At 49.9% G+C, this 14,404-nt stretch overlaps 3 protein-coding genes across 3 annotated transcripts; all 3 read left to right on the top strand.

Annotated features, from left to right (window-relative positions):
* Positions 1-797: 797 nt before the first annotated feature.
* On the top strand, positions 798-4,909 carry EMWEY_00006620 (hypothetical protein, conserved; the record flags this gene model as incomplete). The annotated part of the gene is made up of 9 exons (XM_013481673.1): positions 798-1,780; positions 2,121-2,197; positions 2,380-2,487; positions 2,902-2,994; positions 3,160-3,371; positions 3,515-3,634; positions 3,812-3,922; positions 3,997-4,206; positions 4,400-4,909. 9 exons carry the CDS (start codon positions 798-800, stop codon positions 4,907-4,909), a joined length of 2,424 nt encoding a protein of 807 aa, XP_013337127.1.
* A 1,901-nt stretch (positions 4,910-6,810) lies between these two features.
* EMWEY_00006610 (tubulin delta chain, putative) lies at positions 6,811-9,362 on the top strand (the record flags this gene model as incomplete). Its single annotated transcript, XM_013481672.1, has 3 exons — positions 6,811-7,179; positions 7,483-9,159; positions 9,318-9,362. The coding sequence occupies 3 exons, from the start codon at positions 6,811-6,813 to the stop codon at positions 9,360-9,362; spliced, it is 2,091 nt and encodes a 696-aa protein (XP_013337126.1).
* Positions 9,363-12,079: 2,717 nt separating this feature from the next.
* Positions 12,080-14,225, top strand: EMWEY_00006600 (Tubulin gamma chain, related; the record flags this gene model as incomplete). The annotated part of the gene is made up of 5 exons (XM_013481671.1): positions 12,080-12,581; positions 12,777-12,880; positions 13,042-13,785; positions 13,912-13,959; positions 14,043-14,225. 5 exons carry the CDS (start codon positions 12,080-12,082, stop codon positions 14,223-14,225), a joined length of 1,581 nt encoding a protein of 526 aa, XP_013337125.1.
* Between the last annotated feature and the right edge of the window lie 179 nt (positions 14,226-14,404).

The following is a 14,404-nucleotide window of genomic DNA, read 5'->3' as shown; positions in this document are numbered from 1 at the left end:
ACAGTATTGAGATGGGCAATATTCTGCAATCTAGTAGATATCAAGCGGGTCAGGTCAACTCCCTCGCTCACCAACAGCGATAGATACGGCGGGTGTACATAGCTTTAACACATTTGTCGCATGCGTTTTCTTCCTCTTACCCGTTCATTAGCTAGTAACTGTGCTGACGTAAGTAAGCGCGTCTACGTATTTCGGCTCCCAGAACTCTGCTTTGGACCTTGGAAAGCTGCATATGCTGAACTAACACAGATGGCCAGGTCGTCGCGTCTACCACATATTTTCCGTCACATCGCATCCTTAGAGTATCAAGAAAACGCTCCCAAAACCATCTGGTATCTGAACCAATCAAATGGCCTAGTTGCAACCGAATGTCCGTAAAGCGTAGCCTGCCGTTTTTTCCACGGAACTTGCCAGAAGTAATGTTTGGCTAGGAGCTCCAGCTGGAAGGCCCTGCAGCCGACTTACACAGAGAGGTCTCTTGCCTCCGACAGGCTTAAATGCTTAAATTATGCTGTATATTTCTTATGTGCAAGCCATAGCAGCATTGCCGGTGCCACACCGCGTTTTTATTGAGTGGGGTGGGGCAGACGTTTGTGGGAAAGCCCGTCCATTCTGCTAAAGAAACACAATTCCTTTTACGTTATTTCATGTAGTCATTTGCTATAGCACGTTCCTGTCTTGATTATAGCCGAAGAGGTTGCAGGATCGTTGCAGTAAGTGCACCCGGTAGGCGCTCCCTGCAACATACGTGCGCTTTCATATTGCTGGCCGCCAGACAGTCGGGGAAGTCTCCCCTAATGGAAGAACCCGTCAAGCCAGTATCTTCAGGGGACGAGGATGGGTCAGTCGGCTCCAGCAATGGCATCAACGGGCCAGATCCCACCCCTCCACAGCTTGCAACAAGCGGCGACTCAGGAAATCAAGTTTCTGAGCCCACTGATGAATGCAGCCACTCTCAAGCAGCAAATGAAAGTGTCACAGATGATCAGTGTGAAGGAGCTTCTCCTGCAACGCTCACTCTTCTCGAGAGGCTCCGAGCTAAGCGCTTGGCACGGGACAGTCGAATGTGGGATGTAGAAGATGCCGATTTAGAGGCTGCACTGTTGACAGAAGTGGAGCTTCACATTAACCGAGGCTCTTCTGATGCTTCCGATGACTTGTCATCAACAGATTCCACATTACTCTGTCCCATAACGAGGGCAATGAGCTCCGTTGAATTCGATAAAATAAGCTCTGTTCCTTACCATGCACAATATCAGCGCGTTGTCGAGCAAGAAGAAGATGCTGAAATGGAACGCCTTCTGCGGCAGTTAGAGGAAGAACAGCAAGCAATGCGTGATTTGGCGGTAGCCCAACGCTACCAGCTAATGCAAGAACAAATCGCCGTGATTCAGAAGCAGCTTGGACGAGGAGACTCCAATATCCCTGACCTCGAGTGGCTCATGGCCAACGATCCCGAAAACAACCAAGAGCTAGATGAGGTCATGGCGGCATTCGCCGCTAGAGACGATGACCTGCCGCAAGAGGCCCCAGAGGAACCCGAAATTCCGCTTACTTGCAAGAATATTTTTTGTCGATGCCCATGGAGGGGTGACATGAAAAAAGATGAGAAAGCGTTAGCTCCCGCACAATATGGTGATCACAAGAGTCTAGGTGGACGCCCTTATGCGTGCTCTGAAACTGTGCAACATTTTGGGCTGCAGATACCTGTCTTCCGTGCTTTTATTCAGCATCCGTTGGGCCCTGATACTATGCCCCCTGGGTATGCCTCTGTTTATCGGTTAGTCTTTGAACGATACATATAATTTCACACAGCTCTTCACGGTCTTCGCACGAGCTTGCTTATACATTGTCTCAGACGAAATTTAGCGTTGAGATACGGGCTGAAGAGCTTCTCGTTTTCCCATGAGACAAAGCCTGTGTTTATGCAAGTTTTGGTTGCACGAAGAATCCAACGAAATTCTCAGCTCACTTAGTATAGCGATCGACGTTCGCTGCGGCGGGATTTAGAAGCCACTAAAAGGCATCTTAGAGCAACCCACGGTGTTTACACAAACTCCATGCATTCTGTTTTCAACACATAATATAAGGCTTGCATAAATTCGTTGTTATATATGCAGGCGTTATCATGAGTTTGTGTTCGGTGAAGAGAAGACAAAGGGTGGTGAAAGTGGTATCGAATCGCCAATTCAGCCCAGTATAATTGGCCTTTGCAACTAAATGAAGCCTCAAAAGTGGCAACCATGCAAACTTGGAATAGTGGGCCATGTATGCCATTTAGAGTCCATAGTCATTAGATGGTAGCCTCAGACAGCAATGCAAATGCTGCGTTCCGCTCTCTGCAGTTGGCATGGTTGAGCTGCTCCTTGTTTACCTTAGTTGTTGGCTTGATCATTCTCGGACTTGCTTTCGTCCTTGCTCAGGAGCTGAAAGGTCGGCGCTCGAAAATTGGCATTTATTTCCTGGCTGTCATGGGGCTGATAGATAGTAAACATTAGATACTGCTTACGCTTTCTGTCGAGTGAACTGTTATAAAAATCTCAGGTAGTGGGGGCATGTATTGTCGACGCAGCAATCGAGGCCAACATGCCAGACGGACTAATTATACCTGGTGTGGATTCGGAGGAAGGATCGACGATGCAGTCAAATCCCTATAATATTTTTACAACTACTGCCTGTGGGCCTTTTGGCATCCGCGTGAAGGTGGAACACTCCAGTAGTCAGTTTGTACCGCCACATCGCTGGGGTGCTTTCACAGCGAAAAACTAATGAGAGCCTGCGGAAGGCATGCCAGCGTACACACGAGGAGCACCCCCATACTACCCAGTCGAACGTAGTCCTGGTTATGCATGTGTTGAGATGCGAACGCCCACGCTGAATAGTTTGTGGGTTTGCTTTCAGAAACGCATGTTTTAAACGAGGAAGTTTTTGGTACGGTTGCCTTCATTGGCCTCTCAAGAGCAAATACCTGGGAAATTATGGGTTTGCTAGATTGTAAGCCTTTCCAATTATATACTACACCACATGACCTGGCTTTTGAACCCGGTAGATTAACTCCAACTGTGACACCGTGCGGGGCTACTCCTTTCCACGAATTATGTGCTCTGTTCCAGCCAACCCACAGACATGTATTGCATGTGTTTACGTGTCGTATATCAGTGGCTTATGAGCATGATTTCGACGCCATAGCAATAACACCACCTGGACACGGAAATACAACACAAGTGGAGGACGAAGGAGGAGGCTTCTGGAGTTCTTCAAATTTCCTCAAACACGCGGTTGAGTCGTGTTTGGGTGTCTCTTTGGCAAGAACCGTTGTAGTGTCCCATAGCAACTTCGTTACTCGCAAGTATTTTCTCCCTTTTCTGATGGTGAGGTTGTCCAATCCAGAATGTTTGTAGGGTTTCCACGATAACAGAATATCGTCAGCTCTAAAGTGCATGTACTTTGAAGAGTCTATGAAGCACATCTCTTCTGGCAGACAGTTTGAATGAGGCTGTTTGTACCTGCTCAGTCCGATATTGCACTAGGCTTCGTCCTCTTTGACAGTTCTGTCGGTACGGAATGGATGGATGAATATGACACAGACGTTAACGACCATAAATTCTACCAAGTCAGGACCAAACACTATCGCGTAAGCGTTATCCGAGTACTGATGCTATTTCCATATGCTCAAAAGTGGTCGAAGCACATGATATGCCGGTGAGGCTGACTCGCCTTCCACGAGCGTCTGCTCACGCCGCGGCTGCTTGCAATTTGCACACTTGTTTATCCGAGCCCATCTAATAAGAATTGTGCTGCTGTATTTTAGTACGTTGGGAAACGGCGTCTGGCCGCCGTCGATAGCATCATTCACTTTCTGGACGCCAAAGAAGAGGTGACCAATGCTCTGTACCGCGTATCCTACCAGGTAGTAGATTTGGTGCGTTGGACAGCTATTAGAAACATTGCTGGCCTCTATATTAACCGGACACTAAGCGTGTTTATGATTCTCAGGAGTTTACTGAAGAAAATGATTTAGGCACCAAAACGTGGCATGCACAGCACATGGCGTTTCGGAAGGAAATCCCACGTGTACTTTCAGCTACTTCACTCAAAGGTTATTGCCGAGCTGACCCTGAAGGAGCTGACGACGCCTTTCCAACAAATAGCACTCTTGGTCCATTCGACTTCTTCCCGGGAAAGTACAAGGTGAAAGCTTCGAAAGTATACGCTTGCATTTCACGTTTTGTACCAGTAACTGTCAAGGTCGTGCACTAACGCTTGCTTTTCTCACTAATAGAAATTCTGCCAGAGCACGGCAGGCGAAAATAGTAGCCTAGTAGCAAACACATAAGATGTGTTCAACAGCCTTTTTCCGGTTGTTCTCTCCGCTGGTGCCTACTTGGTCGTGCATTAGAAGCCAGGATGGGACACTGCGCGGAAACGTCTTCGTGAGACTCCGCTGGACGCTCCGGCTGACGAAGGAATGGAGAGCCGCCTAGTAAACAGCGAATATTTCGATCCGCTTCGAGTCGCTCTCGCTGAATTTCTTGAGGACCTGAAGACCCTGTCGCTTGAAGGGAAGTTGCAGGTAGAGCAGCTGCGCCCGTTACGGTACAACAACCGGCAAGCTGAGTACGACAAGTCGAGGGAGCACACTACGACGATCGACCCGATGACGGTTTACTGCGTCCAAGAGTCAAAAGCTATAATGCCGGCAACCCGTTCGATTGCCACCAGCGAGATCCCTCCAGTGCGCTTAGTTGACCCGGAGAAGTACTGGCTCCAGAAAAAGGTTCAAGCACTGCGCAGTACCTCTACCACAACGGCAACCCCTCCTCCAGCTGTAAAAAAGTTGAATCCGGTCAAACAAAAGGACATCCGCCTTCCCTCGCTGGGCGCCATCCTCAGCAGGTGGATTCCCTGAACCGTTCCGCATGAAACATAATCATGGCCAGTACAACTGCACTTTGTTGCAGCAGTGAGCCCAGAAGGATATAGCCGCCTTAGATCCATGTGCTGGTTACACCCAGGGCAACTGTGGCAGTCTGCAGAAAAGCTTTTTTTGTACTGATTACGAACTGCACCTTTCTTCGGGGATGCCCCGGCGACACGAATGAAGTTTCAAGACCAGCTGCTGCCAGAAACTTGGTTTCACTTGATTTATTCGGCAACTATTTGTCAGAAAGGTATAACGCTAGACCCAACTTCAGTAGTTACCCGAAACGTAGCCTACATGCGGCTTTTCAAAAGAAAAGCAGAGGAAGCAGGCTTGTCGAATTATTTTCCTGGATCAACCAGAAGCTCTGCCCATCTCGTGAACACGCGGCTTCCAGCATTGTTTAGGAGACATTCGTGATTTCAAGGGTGTTCAGACGTCTCAATGTTGCATATAGGAGCTTGCCCGAAATGCCAGTAAAACTCTGTAGAAGCTGGCTAAGCTGTAGCGCTGCAAAAGTCGTTAGCAATTCACTGTGCGTAAGACTGGGAGAATGGCATGGGGCTGGGGTAAACAGAAAAGCATTGCGTAGAGAAGCGATGCCCCGTGCGTGCAACAAGTGGCCAATTAAGCCTTTTATAATAACAACGGAAGAAACATATATCCATGCATCTTGAATGGGACTACTGACTCCATGGGTTGTAGCCAAGTCTCAACTGCAGCGATGCATCCGTAATCCCTGGTTTGGTCGAGGCCGTCCCTGGAACATACTATGTTTTCTGCAAACCACAACTAAAATATCCTAGTTTGTTCATTTAAACATAGTACCGGAAGACGAACAAAATGTCTGCACACTTTGGAAGAGAAAGCAAACGTGGACAGGAGTTTGTAAGGGAAGGTGAACCCACTCCCGTCATCTCGCTTCTTAACTGCGGAGAGGCTGCTGACATAGGCGTTCAAGAAAGAGAAACGGCAGCTTAACATCGTTACTTCCAGCCGTATGGTGCTTTCTGCATAATATGGAAACCTAGGTGATTTGAAGGAAAGTGTTGTGCGGTTCCCCGTATATCGGCCTAGGCACAGCGTCAAAATATGTCTGGTGGCGGTTATGCAGGAGTAGCGCTGAGACAATAAACGGCTTTCCAGTTTGACACTCTACAAAAGTTTAATTTATGGCTCGGTTGGGTGATGGGATAGGCTTCCGCTTCTCTAGTAACCAGTGAGGTCACCTAGTGGAATAGGACGTATCATGCTGGGGCTTTTGCGTTCAGTTGCCCGCAGAACTCCAAAGAAGTGAATTTAATGCAGCTCTACAAAGAGTTTTGTTGCACTGTTTCACCGGGCAGGCCGATGGTCAGTGGAGGCTGTCGCCCGTATCGAAGTACAACCTTCCAGCCCCGGTGCGCACTGCTCGCCTATCCAGAAGGGCAAGATATTCAAGTTGAAATTCAGGAACTTGAGGCATATGAAGCCTTGATGACACACCATTGATTTTGTTATACTATGTCCCACTCTCCTCTCACCGGGAAAACAGTTGATGCGCATCATCGGACCATAGTGGGGGCTTCACTCCTGAGCTCAGCCAGCGTAAATACGACGGCCGTGGCTAAATGCTAACTGACAACTCACCCCCGATAAAGGTAACTCTTTTAACTAGAGATAGTCGTCCTTGGCAGGACGAGGGCTCCATGTCCGATAGCTAGCGTTGCTCGACAGTGCCATCTTACTTCCAGTACAAAAACGGGAGGCTGCAACAATCTGAGAATAGGCCTCCCTGGGGTTCCAACTAAGGATTGCCTGCTTCCTTAAACTTTGACATAAATACCAGAGAGGATCTAGCATTGCAGCCCAGTAGAGGCTAAACGGAACTCTTGCGGAGTTCAGACCGAATGGAAGAACCCAATTTCCATGCCTCAGAAGAGGCAGCCACTGGCGATGCAGCAAATGGGCAGCTAGGTAGTGGAATTGTACAGAACGATCAACCTCAACTTGGAGATGCCCCTAACAAAAAACAGCGCGACACAGGGGGAGAGCCCGAGGGGCCAAAAAATCTTAGCCCTCCGCTTTTTGGGCAACAGGCACCTGTAGAGGAGTTACACCCACAGCATCCTTTGCCTTCTACTGGAGACGCGCATGATGCAGTCGTATGCGTCAATCCAGAGAATAATTCTGAAGATATTAGTGACACCGGGCTGTCGAGTGCCCGCGCCGAAGAGCTTCTGGCGGTATACGGGCCCAATGCTGTGAAGGCCAAACAGGTGAAGGACTGTAGAGCTAGCTGAATTCAAAGGAGTTCCTTGCCACCCGTCTATAGCACCATGGCCAACAAAATACTACATAGCATAATGGTGCTGCCAATAACCAACTGAGTTGAGCGTACACGATCCTTTGGAATCCACTCACCCAAGTTACTAGCCTGCCAGCGCTGCAGGGTGCCAACTCAGGCTACACTTCTCATCTTCATAATAGAGTTGACGTTGCTGGCAGCCAAAGTGGTCATTACCTTAACCGGTGCTTGCGCATATGCTGCCGATCTTCATGACGTGATTTCCTGCTTGCAGATTCCGGAGTGGAAAAAGGTCGTGCAGCGCTACTTGCGCGTGACACCAATCTTGCTATTGATTGCATCGCTTTTGTCAGTCTCTGTCGAAGTTGACGGGAGTCGAGATTGGCTATCGTTTGGCTTGCTTCTGTTTCTTTGCAACGTTATGGTTTGGGCAGACTACCTTGGTGAGAGATCGGCATCCGACGCAATCAGTGCTGTTGAGAAACTGGCAGCTGTGGAATGCAGCGTCAAGCGTGACGGATCGTATGGTCCCATTAATGTTGTCGATTTAGTTCCAGGTGATGTCATTTGGCTAAAGGCAGGGATGGTAGTCCCAGCAGACGGCGTTTTCGTCCCTCCTCAGAAGCACATATGCGTGGATGAGTCCGCACTTACAGGGGAATCCTTGCCGATTAAAAAGTTCAGAGGCTCCGAACTGCTTAGTGGTTCTGTGGTACAACGAGGAGAAGGGGCGATGCTAGTCCAAAGAACCGGGGTGCATTCGTTCTACGGCAAAACTATAGCTCTTCTAGCTCGCGCAGAATCGAAAGGCCACCTGCGCACAATTCTCGACGCTGCTGCAAAGGTCTTGACATGGACTGCTGTGGGATTTGCCGTTTTTCTGATATTTTGGGAGAGATTCCACCCGGTGTGGAGAGAGAACAGCCACGGCGACGCTAGCGTGGGCATCCTCTTCAAGCGAGCCTTCACGTTAATAGCTGCTGTTATTCCTGCTGCCATGCCCGTGGTCACCACCACTGTACTCGCCGTTGGAGCAGTAGCGATAAGCAAGGAACACGCTGTGGTATCGAGGCTATCCGCAATAGAGGAGGCAGCTGGAGTTGAAATCCTGTGCACAGACAAGACTGGCACGCTGACTCTCAACCTCTTAAGTTTGTCCCGAGACGAGATATGCACAGAGGCTGGCTTCACCCCCGACCAAGTACTGCTCTATGCATCCCTTGCAGCAACTCTAACAGACCCCGACGCCCTTGATGCTGCTATAAACGCAGCTGTAGATATGGGGGAGCGGCAGCAGTTTGAAGTGCTGGACTATACGCCATTCAACCCCGTGGACAAGCGCGCTGATAGCATAGTGCGTTCAAAAACAGGTGAAGTCACACTGGTAACAAAAGGAGCTCCTCATGTTATCAGCGAATTGGTCTGCGCACCAGGCGATACAGCAACACAGCAACGTCTGAGAGCAATAATCGAAGAAAAGGCCAGGAGAGGACTACGTACGCTGGGTGTCGCTATTAAGCCAGTTGATAACGACGCTATCACGAAACTTGACGAAGCATCCGAAATTTGCAACAAAACTGCATGGACGCTGGTTGGATTTTTAAGTCTATTAGACCCGCCTAGACCTGACACCAAGGATACATTAGAACGCTCGAAAGGTATGGGAATCAGTGTAAAGATGCTCACAGGAGACCAGCAGGCGATTGCAGCTGAAACAGCCAGGCTACTAGGTCTCGGGGACAACATATCTGGGCCTGAGATATTCAGGTCAAGACCAAAAGGCCTCGAAAGCGACTTAGCGTTCCGCGAGTATATTAGCTCTGTAGATGGTTTTTCTGGAGTGTACCCTGAACATAAATTCGAAATCGTAGACAACCTCCAGCAAGGGGGCTGTCTAGTGGCCATGACAGGTGACGGAGTTAACGATGCACCAGCCTTGAAGCGAGCAACGGTAGGGATAGCGGTTAGTGGTGCTACGGAAGCAGCCCGCGCTGCTGCCGACATCATTCTGTTGGAGCCGGGTTTATCCAGCATCATTACAGTTTTCAGCTTATCAAGACAAATTTTCAAGCGCATTGAGGCCTATATTACCTTCCGTATCCACGGCAGTTTTATGACCCTTTTGTTCTGGTGGGGCTGCGTCGTGATTTTTGACTATGAGTATCCCACGTGGGTACTTGTCCTTGTTGCAATCATCAATGATTTCGTGCTAATGAGCTGCTCCCGGGATAACGTTCCATCTTCAAGCATGCCACTTATCTGGTCAATGCTCCAAGTGTCAACGATTGCATTGCTGACAGCAACGCTCATGGCTGTGTGCATTTTGCTATATATATTCTTGTCCGACCCAAAGTACGGCGTAAATTGGTGGACTGCATTTGGTCTGGAAGGATTCGAAACAGCCGATATTGTTGCAAAAGGTAAAATGCCGGAGAGCCTTCAAACAACATCCGGAGTATGGCTCTTGTTTACTATCTGCATCCAAGTCAGTTTCCACAGCTGCAGGACTCATCGCTTTGCACTATTATACGGTCCTGAAAACCGGGCTCCTTCTTTCGTTGTCCTCACTCCACAAATCCTTGCCATAGTTCTTACATTATTCCTCTCCGTCTATTGGAAATACGATTGGAAGATCTCTTCGGGACCAAGAATGATCGGTATTTCATGGGGGCATGCAGGAATTACCATTTTGTGGGGTATTTTGTGGTTTGTATTGATCGATGTATGCAAAGTACTTTACTGCTACTATCTCTGGCCACACATAGCTAAACTGGAAGAGGGTTGGAAGCGTCGGTTTGGAAAGGTAACACCGGAAGAGCGGCAGTTAAGAGGGAAGGTCCGTCTTGCACTGAAAACAATGGAAGAACAACGAAAGAAGACCTCACAAGCTTGGCAACGACAGAGACAACTCGTTTTGGACTCGTTGCGTCTGCAAAAAGCAAAAAGCGGAAACCAAAAAACCCAAACAACAAAAACTGGAGGCGTGAATTCATGCAGATCTCACAAGCTGTTGGCGAATCGGCGAGGCCAGAGACGGCCTCAAGTAGGGGGAAGGCCGTTCAAAAGGCAAGGGCTCGACCAAAAGCAGAAAAATACAAGCCAACAGTGATGAATAAGTAATAGAATGCTACACCGAGAAATTGATGGTGCGAAAGAACAAATTAGACGCAGAAAGGGTAAAATGCACCGTTCAGATCCCCGCGGAGTAGGCGCACTATGCTGGAACGTTCCAACAGGGATTAGGTTCAATAGTCTCCAACAAGCACTCCCCCTAGCTGTATACACATATATTACATAGTCATACTGATGTTGTACTCGGTGATAACACATTCCGCTGGCGTCCTGGAGGGCACATGTTGCTGCCATGAAAATACCGTAGTCAATACCTGTAAGGGGGATCCGCTTGACCATCACTACCGATCCTTCACCCTACAGGCTGCCGGGTTTGACCACCGCATTAGGTACAGTGTCACGCTGCATTTTAATAGTTGAAATTTTGACGAGTGGTAAGCACATAGTTTCAGCGCGTCGCTTCACTACTGAACCGTCATACTGCCTATGCGCGCCAACTGAAGGATATGTCTTAGGCTGTGGCGATGAATTAGGTGGAATATTTCTTCGTCAATGTTTTGATCCGCCTTACAAAGGTCACCTCGCGGAGCTGCCAGGGGTTTGCACGATTGTGGGTGTCTACCCAAGAAGTCATTCGAAAACCCATGCAAAAACAAAACAACTGGGAGATGCGAGCGTTCATTAGGTGGAGCGTTTGAATATGTGGGATTGATGCAACTTCCCTGTCCACCACGCGGGCTGATGGGTTGCCATGCTATGGTTAAAACAGGACCAGCCGAACTGTGGCCTTTTAGCCACTTAGCCAACCGTATCATTACTACTTCACCTTTAGTTTGCTCTTCTACCTGAAATTTTTCTGTTTGCGCCCTCCGTGAGCATTGGAGCTTAGCCCCAATATCCGAGCTAGTTCACTGTCCCTCGTGTGCTAAACGAGGTAGCCTTGCTACGCATGATTACTCCACAACACAAAACTGCAGTGAAAAACTTAGGTGCTTGTGTTTCCACGTACTAATTTGCCATTTAGTTTTTCTAGATTTCGATTAGTAGTAGCAAAAGAAAAACGCTGAGCTGCACGCTTCCTTGGAGCAGGGCCCACTGAGCCGGTGTCTGCTTGCCGTGTCGTCATACAACGTGCGACAACACCCACCCATACTGCTAGGCGACACCTTCATCACCATATTATCAGTACATAAGCTTTCTTAGTAATTTTCAGGTCCTTACATGCTCCGCTTTGTAGGCCGCGGCAGTTCGCTGACACCCTGCCAGCACAGCGTTTCCCTCAGGCACCGGTTGTGCATATCCCCGCAGCTGTGACTGAGGCCTTCACGAGTCTGTTGTATCTGGCCTTCAGCTTCTCGTATGCCTGATAGTGTACATTTGTTGGTCAGGTCCTTCTTTTGTAAAATTATCAACAGGGACGGCATGAGTATGCTGCTTCTTAGCGTCGATTGATCATCACCTGCAGCTCCTAAACGCTGGAAAGGCAACCGGCATACCAAACGATGAGGACGCGGGTGTCTAAGTTGTAGTGTGTGCTCAAGGGTACCACACTGATCTCTCAAGGTCTATTGACATCGGCACGGTTGGCAGGGCATCCACGAAATCCCGCAAATGAACCCCCCGTCGACCACAGTGCAACGGCACCTAAAGGGCACCCCACCAGTAGCAAAACCACCACTGCTCTGCCTTTTCAGAGACTCTGTGGGGGAACTAACCAGTGAGAGGTGCTGGTCTCAGGTTGGCTAGAACAGCAGGTCGCCAGATACAGAGCAGATAATGCGCCTCCTGTAGAATCGAAAATGAGTACTCTCGTGGTGATGGTGGGCGGGTGTGGCAATTATCTTGGAAGCGAGGTGTTTGCTGCAATCCATACTGAGCTGCGGAGAGCTGTATCCGAAGGAGACAACACCACTGCCGACTCTTTGCGTCGGCGATTCTTCACCGGTGACTCGATGGCAGCGTGCGGGGACTTTCTGAAGGCCAGAAGCCTCCTTATAGACATGGAAGCTAAGACAGTTCAAAATTGTCTCCTTCGTCAGCCCTTGCCAATTAACGGCGAGCGTAGGGGAAAATGCTCCGCGGGGAGAGGCATTCCCAAGCTCAACACAGGCTTAACAGACCCAGGATGGTATTGGGACCCAAAATTTGCATACTGGAAGCAAGGAGGCTGCGGGAACAACTGGGCACTTGGCCACGAATTTCAGGGTCCCTCAAACCGTGAAAGCATGGAGCATCTGCTCCTCAGCCTTGCCGAGGAAGGGGACAGCGTCAGCTCCATTATGGTGCTCCACTCGCTGGCAGGTGGGCGGCAGAAGAGCCTGTAGCCTTTTTCAAACGGCGCAGCTGCAGTCAGTATTAAGCCCTGTCTATGATGACTGTAGGCGCTAAATGCTAGCGTGCTACGCTTCAAGCTGCGGGGCTGTCGCTTGTCACTCTCTTCGATTGGCAGCCCGCCGCTGCTGCCCTGCCCGCTTATGTCGTGTACCCTGAACTTAGGTGGGACGGGTTCGGGGGTTGGTTCGTACCTAACGGAGTTATGCGCTGACTTGCTGCCGGCGAGCTGCATCGCTAGCTGCTGCGTATGGCCCTTCGACGCTGAGGTCTCAACCCAAGCCTTCAACACCGTTCTTTCGCTTGCTTCACTTCAAACAAACAGGTACTTTGTGCCTGCCTTGTGGGCTTGTCCCACCATGTAGGCCTGTTATGAGCAAAGGGGCTACTGCTTCTTTTCTTTATCCTGTAGCGTGTCGCTGTTGCTTAGGCTGTGCCGCGCAAGGTGGGCACTGTGGTGCTTGAGGCTCTCAGCGACGGTATCTTCATTTTTGAAAACTCCCGATGCGCCAAGATCCTGCAAAGACACGCAATGTCGAGCAACACACGTACGGCAGCGGGTCTCTCTGAAATAAATCGCTGCATCGCACGTGATCTTGTGGGTTGTTGCATCCTTCCATCCTACCCGTGGGTCCCTCGAAGCAAGAACCCTTCACCGGGTTCATCTAGGCAGTCAAACGGGCCCAGCGGTCCACAGCAGGTTCCTTCACCTGCTGGTCGAGGAGTGTCCGAACGCGATGCAGGTGTGGCACTCCGCTGCACCATGCGAGACGTGCTGATGGCAGCAGCTCCGCATCCAGCCTTCAAACTGCTGACGTGTCGGTACCTTCCCCAGGGCTCTCTGGCGGAGCAGAATGGAGTCCGTTTTGCCCCATACACATGCACATCCTTGCTTCACCGGCTGGAGCGCATGTTCACCAGAGCAGATACTTTGGACCTACTTGCCCCTCCTAGCCCCTCAACACCCTCCAGTCACCGACAAGCCTTCTATGCGGCCACACAACAGAAGAGCAGAGATACACCACAGCATGGAACCGGAAGGGTTGGCACTCACCCAAACGTTGCTGTTGGGGCGCAAATCTGCATGAGGGGGCCAGTAGTCCGCTCCATCGAAGGGGACCCTACCAGCGCCTGCAAAATTGCCTTGTGGCCTTACGCATTGAGCTCCGTTCAGGTGAGGGAGCTACCCCAAGTAAGCCTTACAAATTAGCTGCCTTCACCTTGTTTACACGTGTGCCGAAACTTGCTCGTTGACGCAGATCTCTGCACATGCATTTGCTGCCTACGGCGAGTCTTGCAGTATGGGTGTGACTACAAGCTGCCGCACACCCTTGCCAGCTCTACAGAGGTGAGAGACCATCTCAAGACAGGAATAAAATTACTCTAGCCTAAGCCCTTTGGGTTCTGTGCGATTGTGGTGAGCTGCAGTAGCGGCTGTGCCTGTTGGGGGCGGGTTGCGGGCGCAGGACTTTGCAATTGGGCATGGACATGCTGCACGCTAAGGCCTTCGTGCATCACTACGAGAGATTTGGCGTGGGGTCGGAGGAGATCCAGAATGCCCTGGAACAGCTGCAAGAAACTGCAAACGCTTACTTAACCCTCCGTCATAATTGACGTCCCGCGCCTTTCCGTTTCTAACTCTGGGCGCCGTCGCCTATGAAGGCGGCACCAAGGGGAGCCTGTGGCTACAGTTTATTTATAGGATAGGTGGCGGCTGGCACACATGTCAAGGGAACCCATGCATGCCTGTCTTTGTAGCCAACATAGCTGTCAAGGGGAAACACAAAGCGCCT

The sequence above is a fragment of the Eimeria maxima genome, genomic scaffold (genome assembly GCF_000499605.1).
Source record: "Eimeria maxima Weybridge genomic scaffold, Emw_scaff38, whole genome shotgun sequence".
NCBI classification, from domain to species: Eukaryota; Apicomplexa; class Conoidasida; order Eucoccidiorida; family Eimeriidae; genus Eimeria; species Eimeria maxima.
This window is presented reverse-complemented; position numbering and strand designations above follow the sequence as displayed.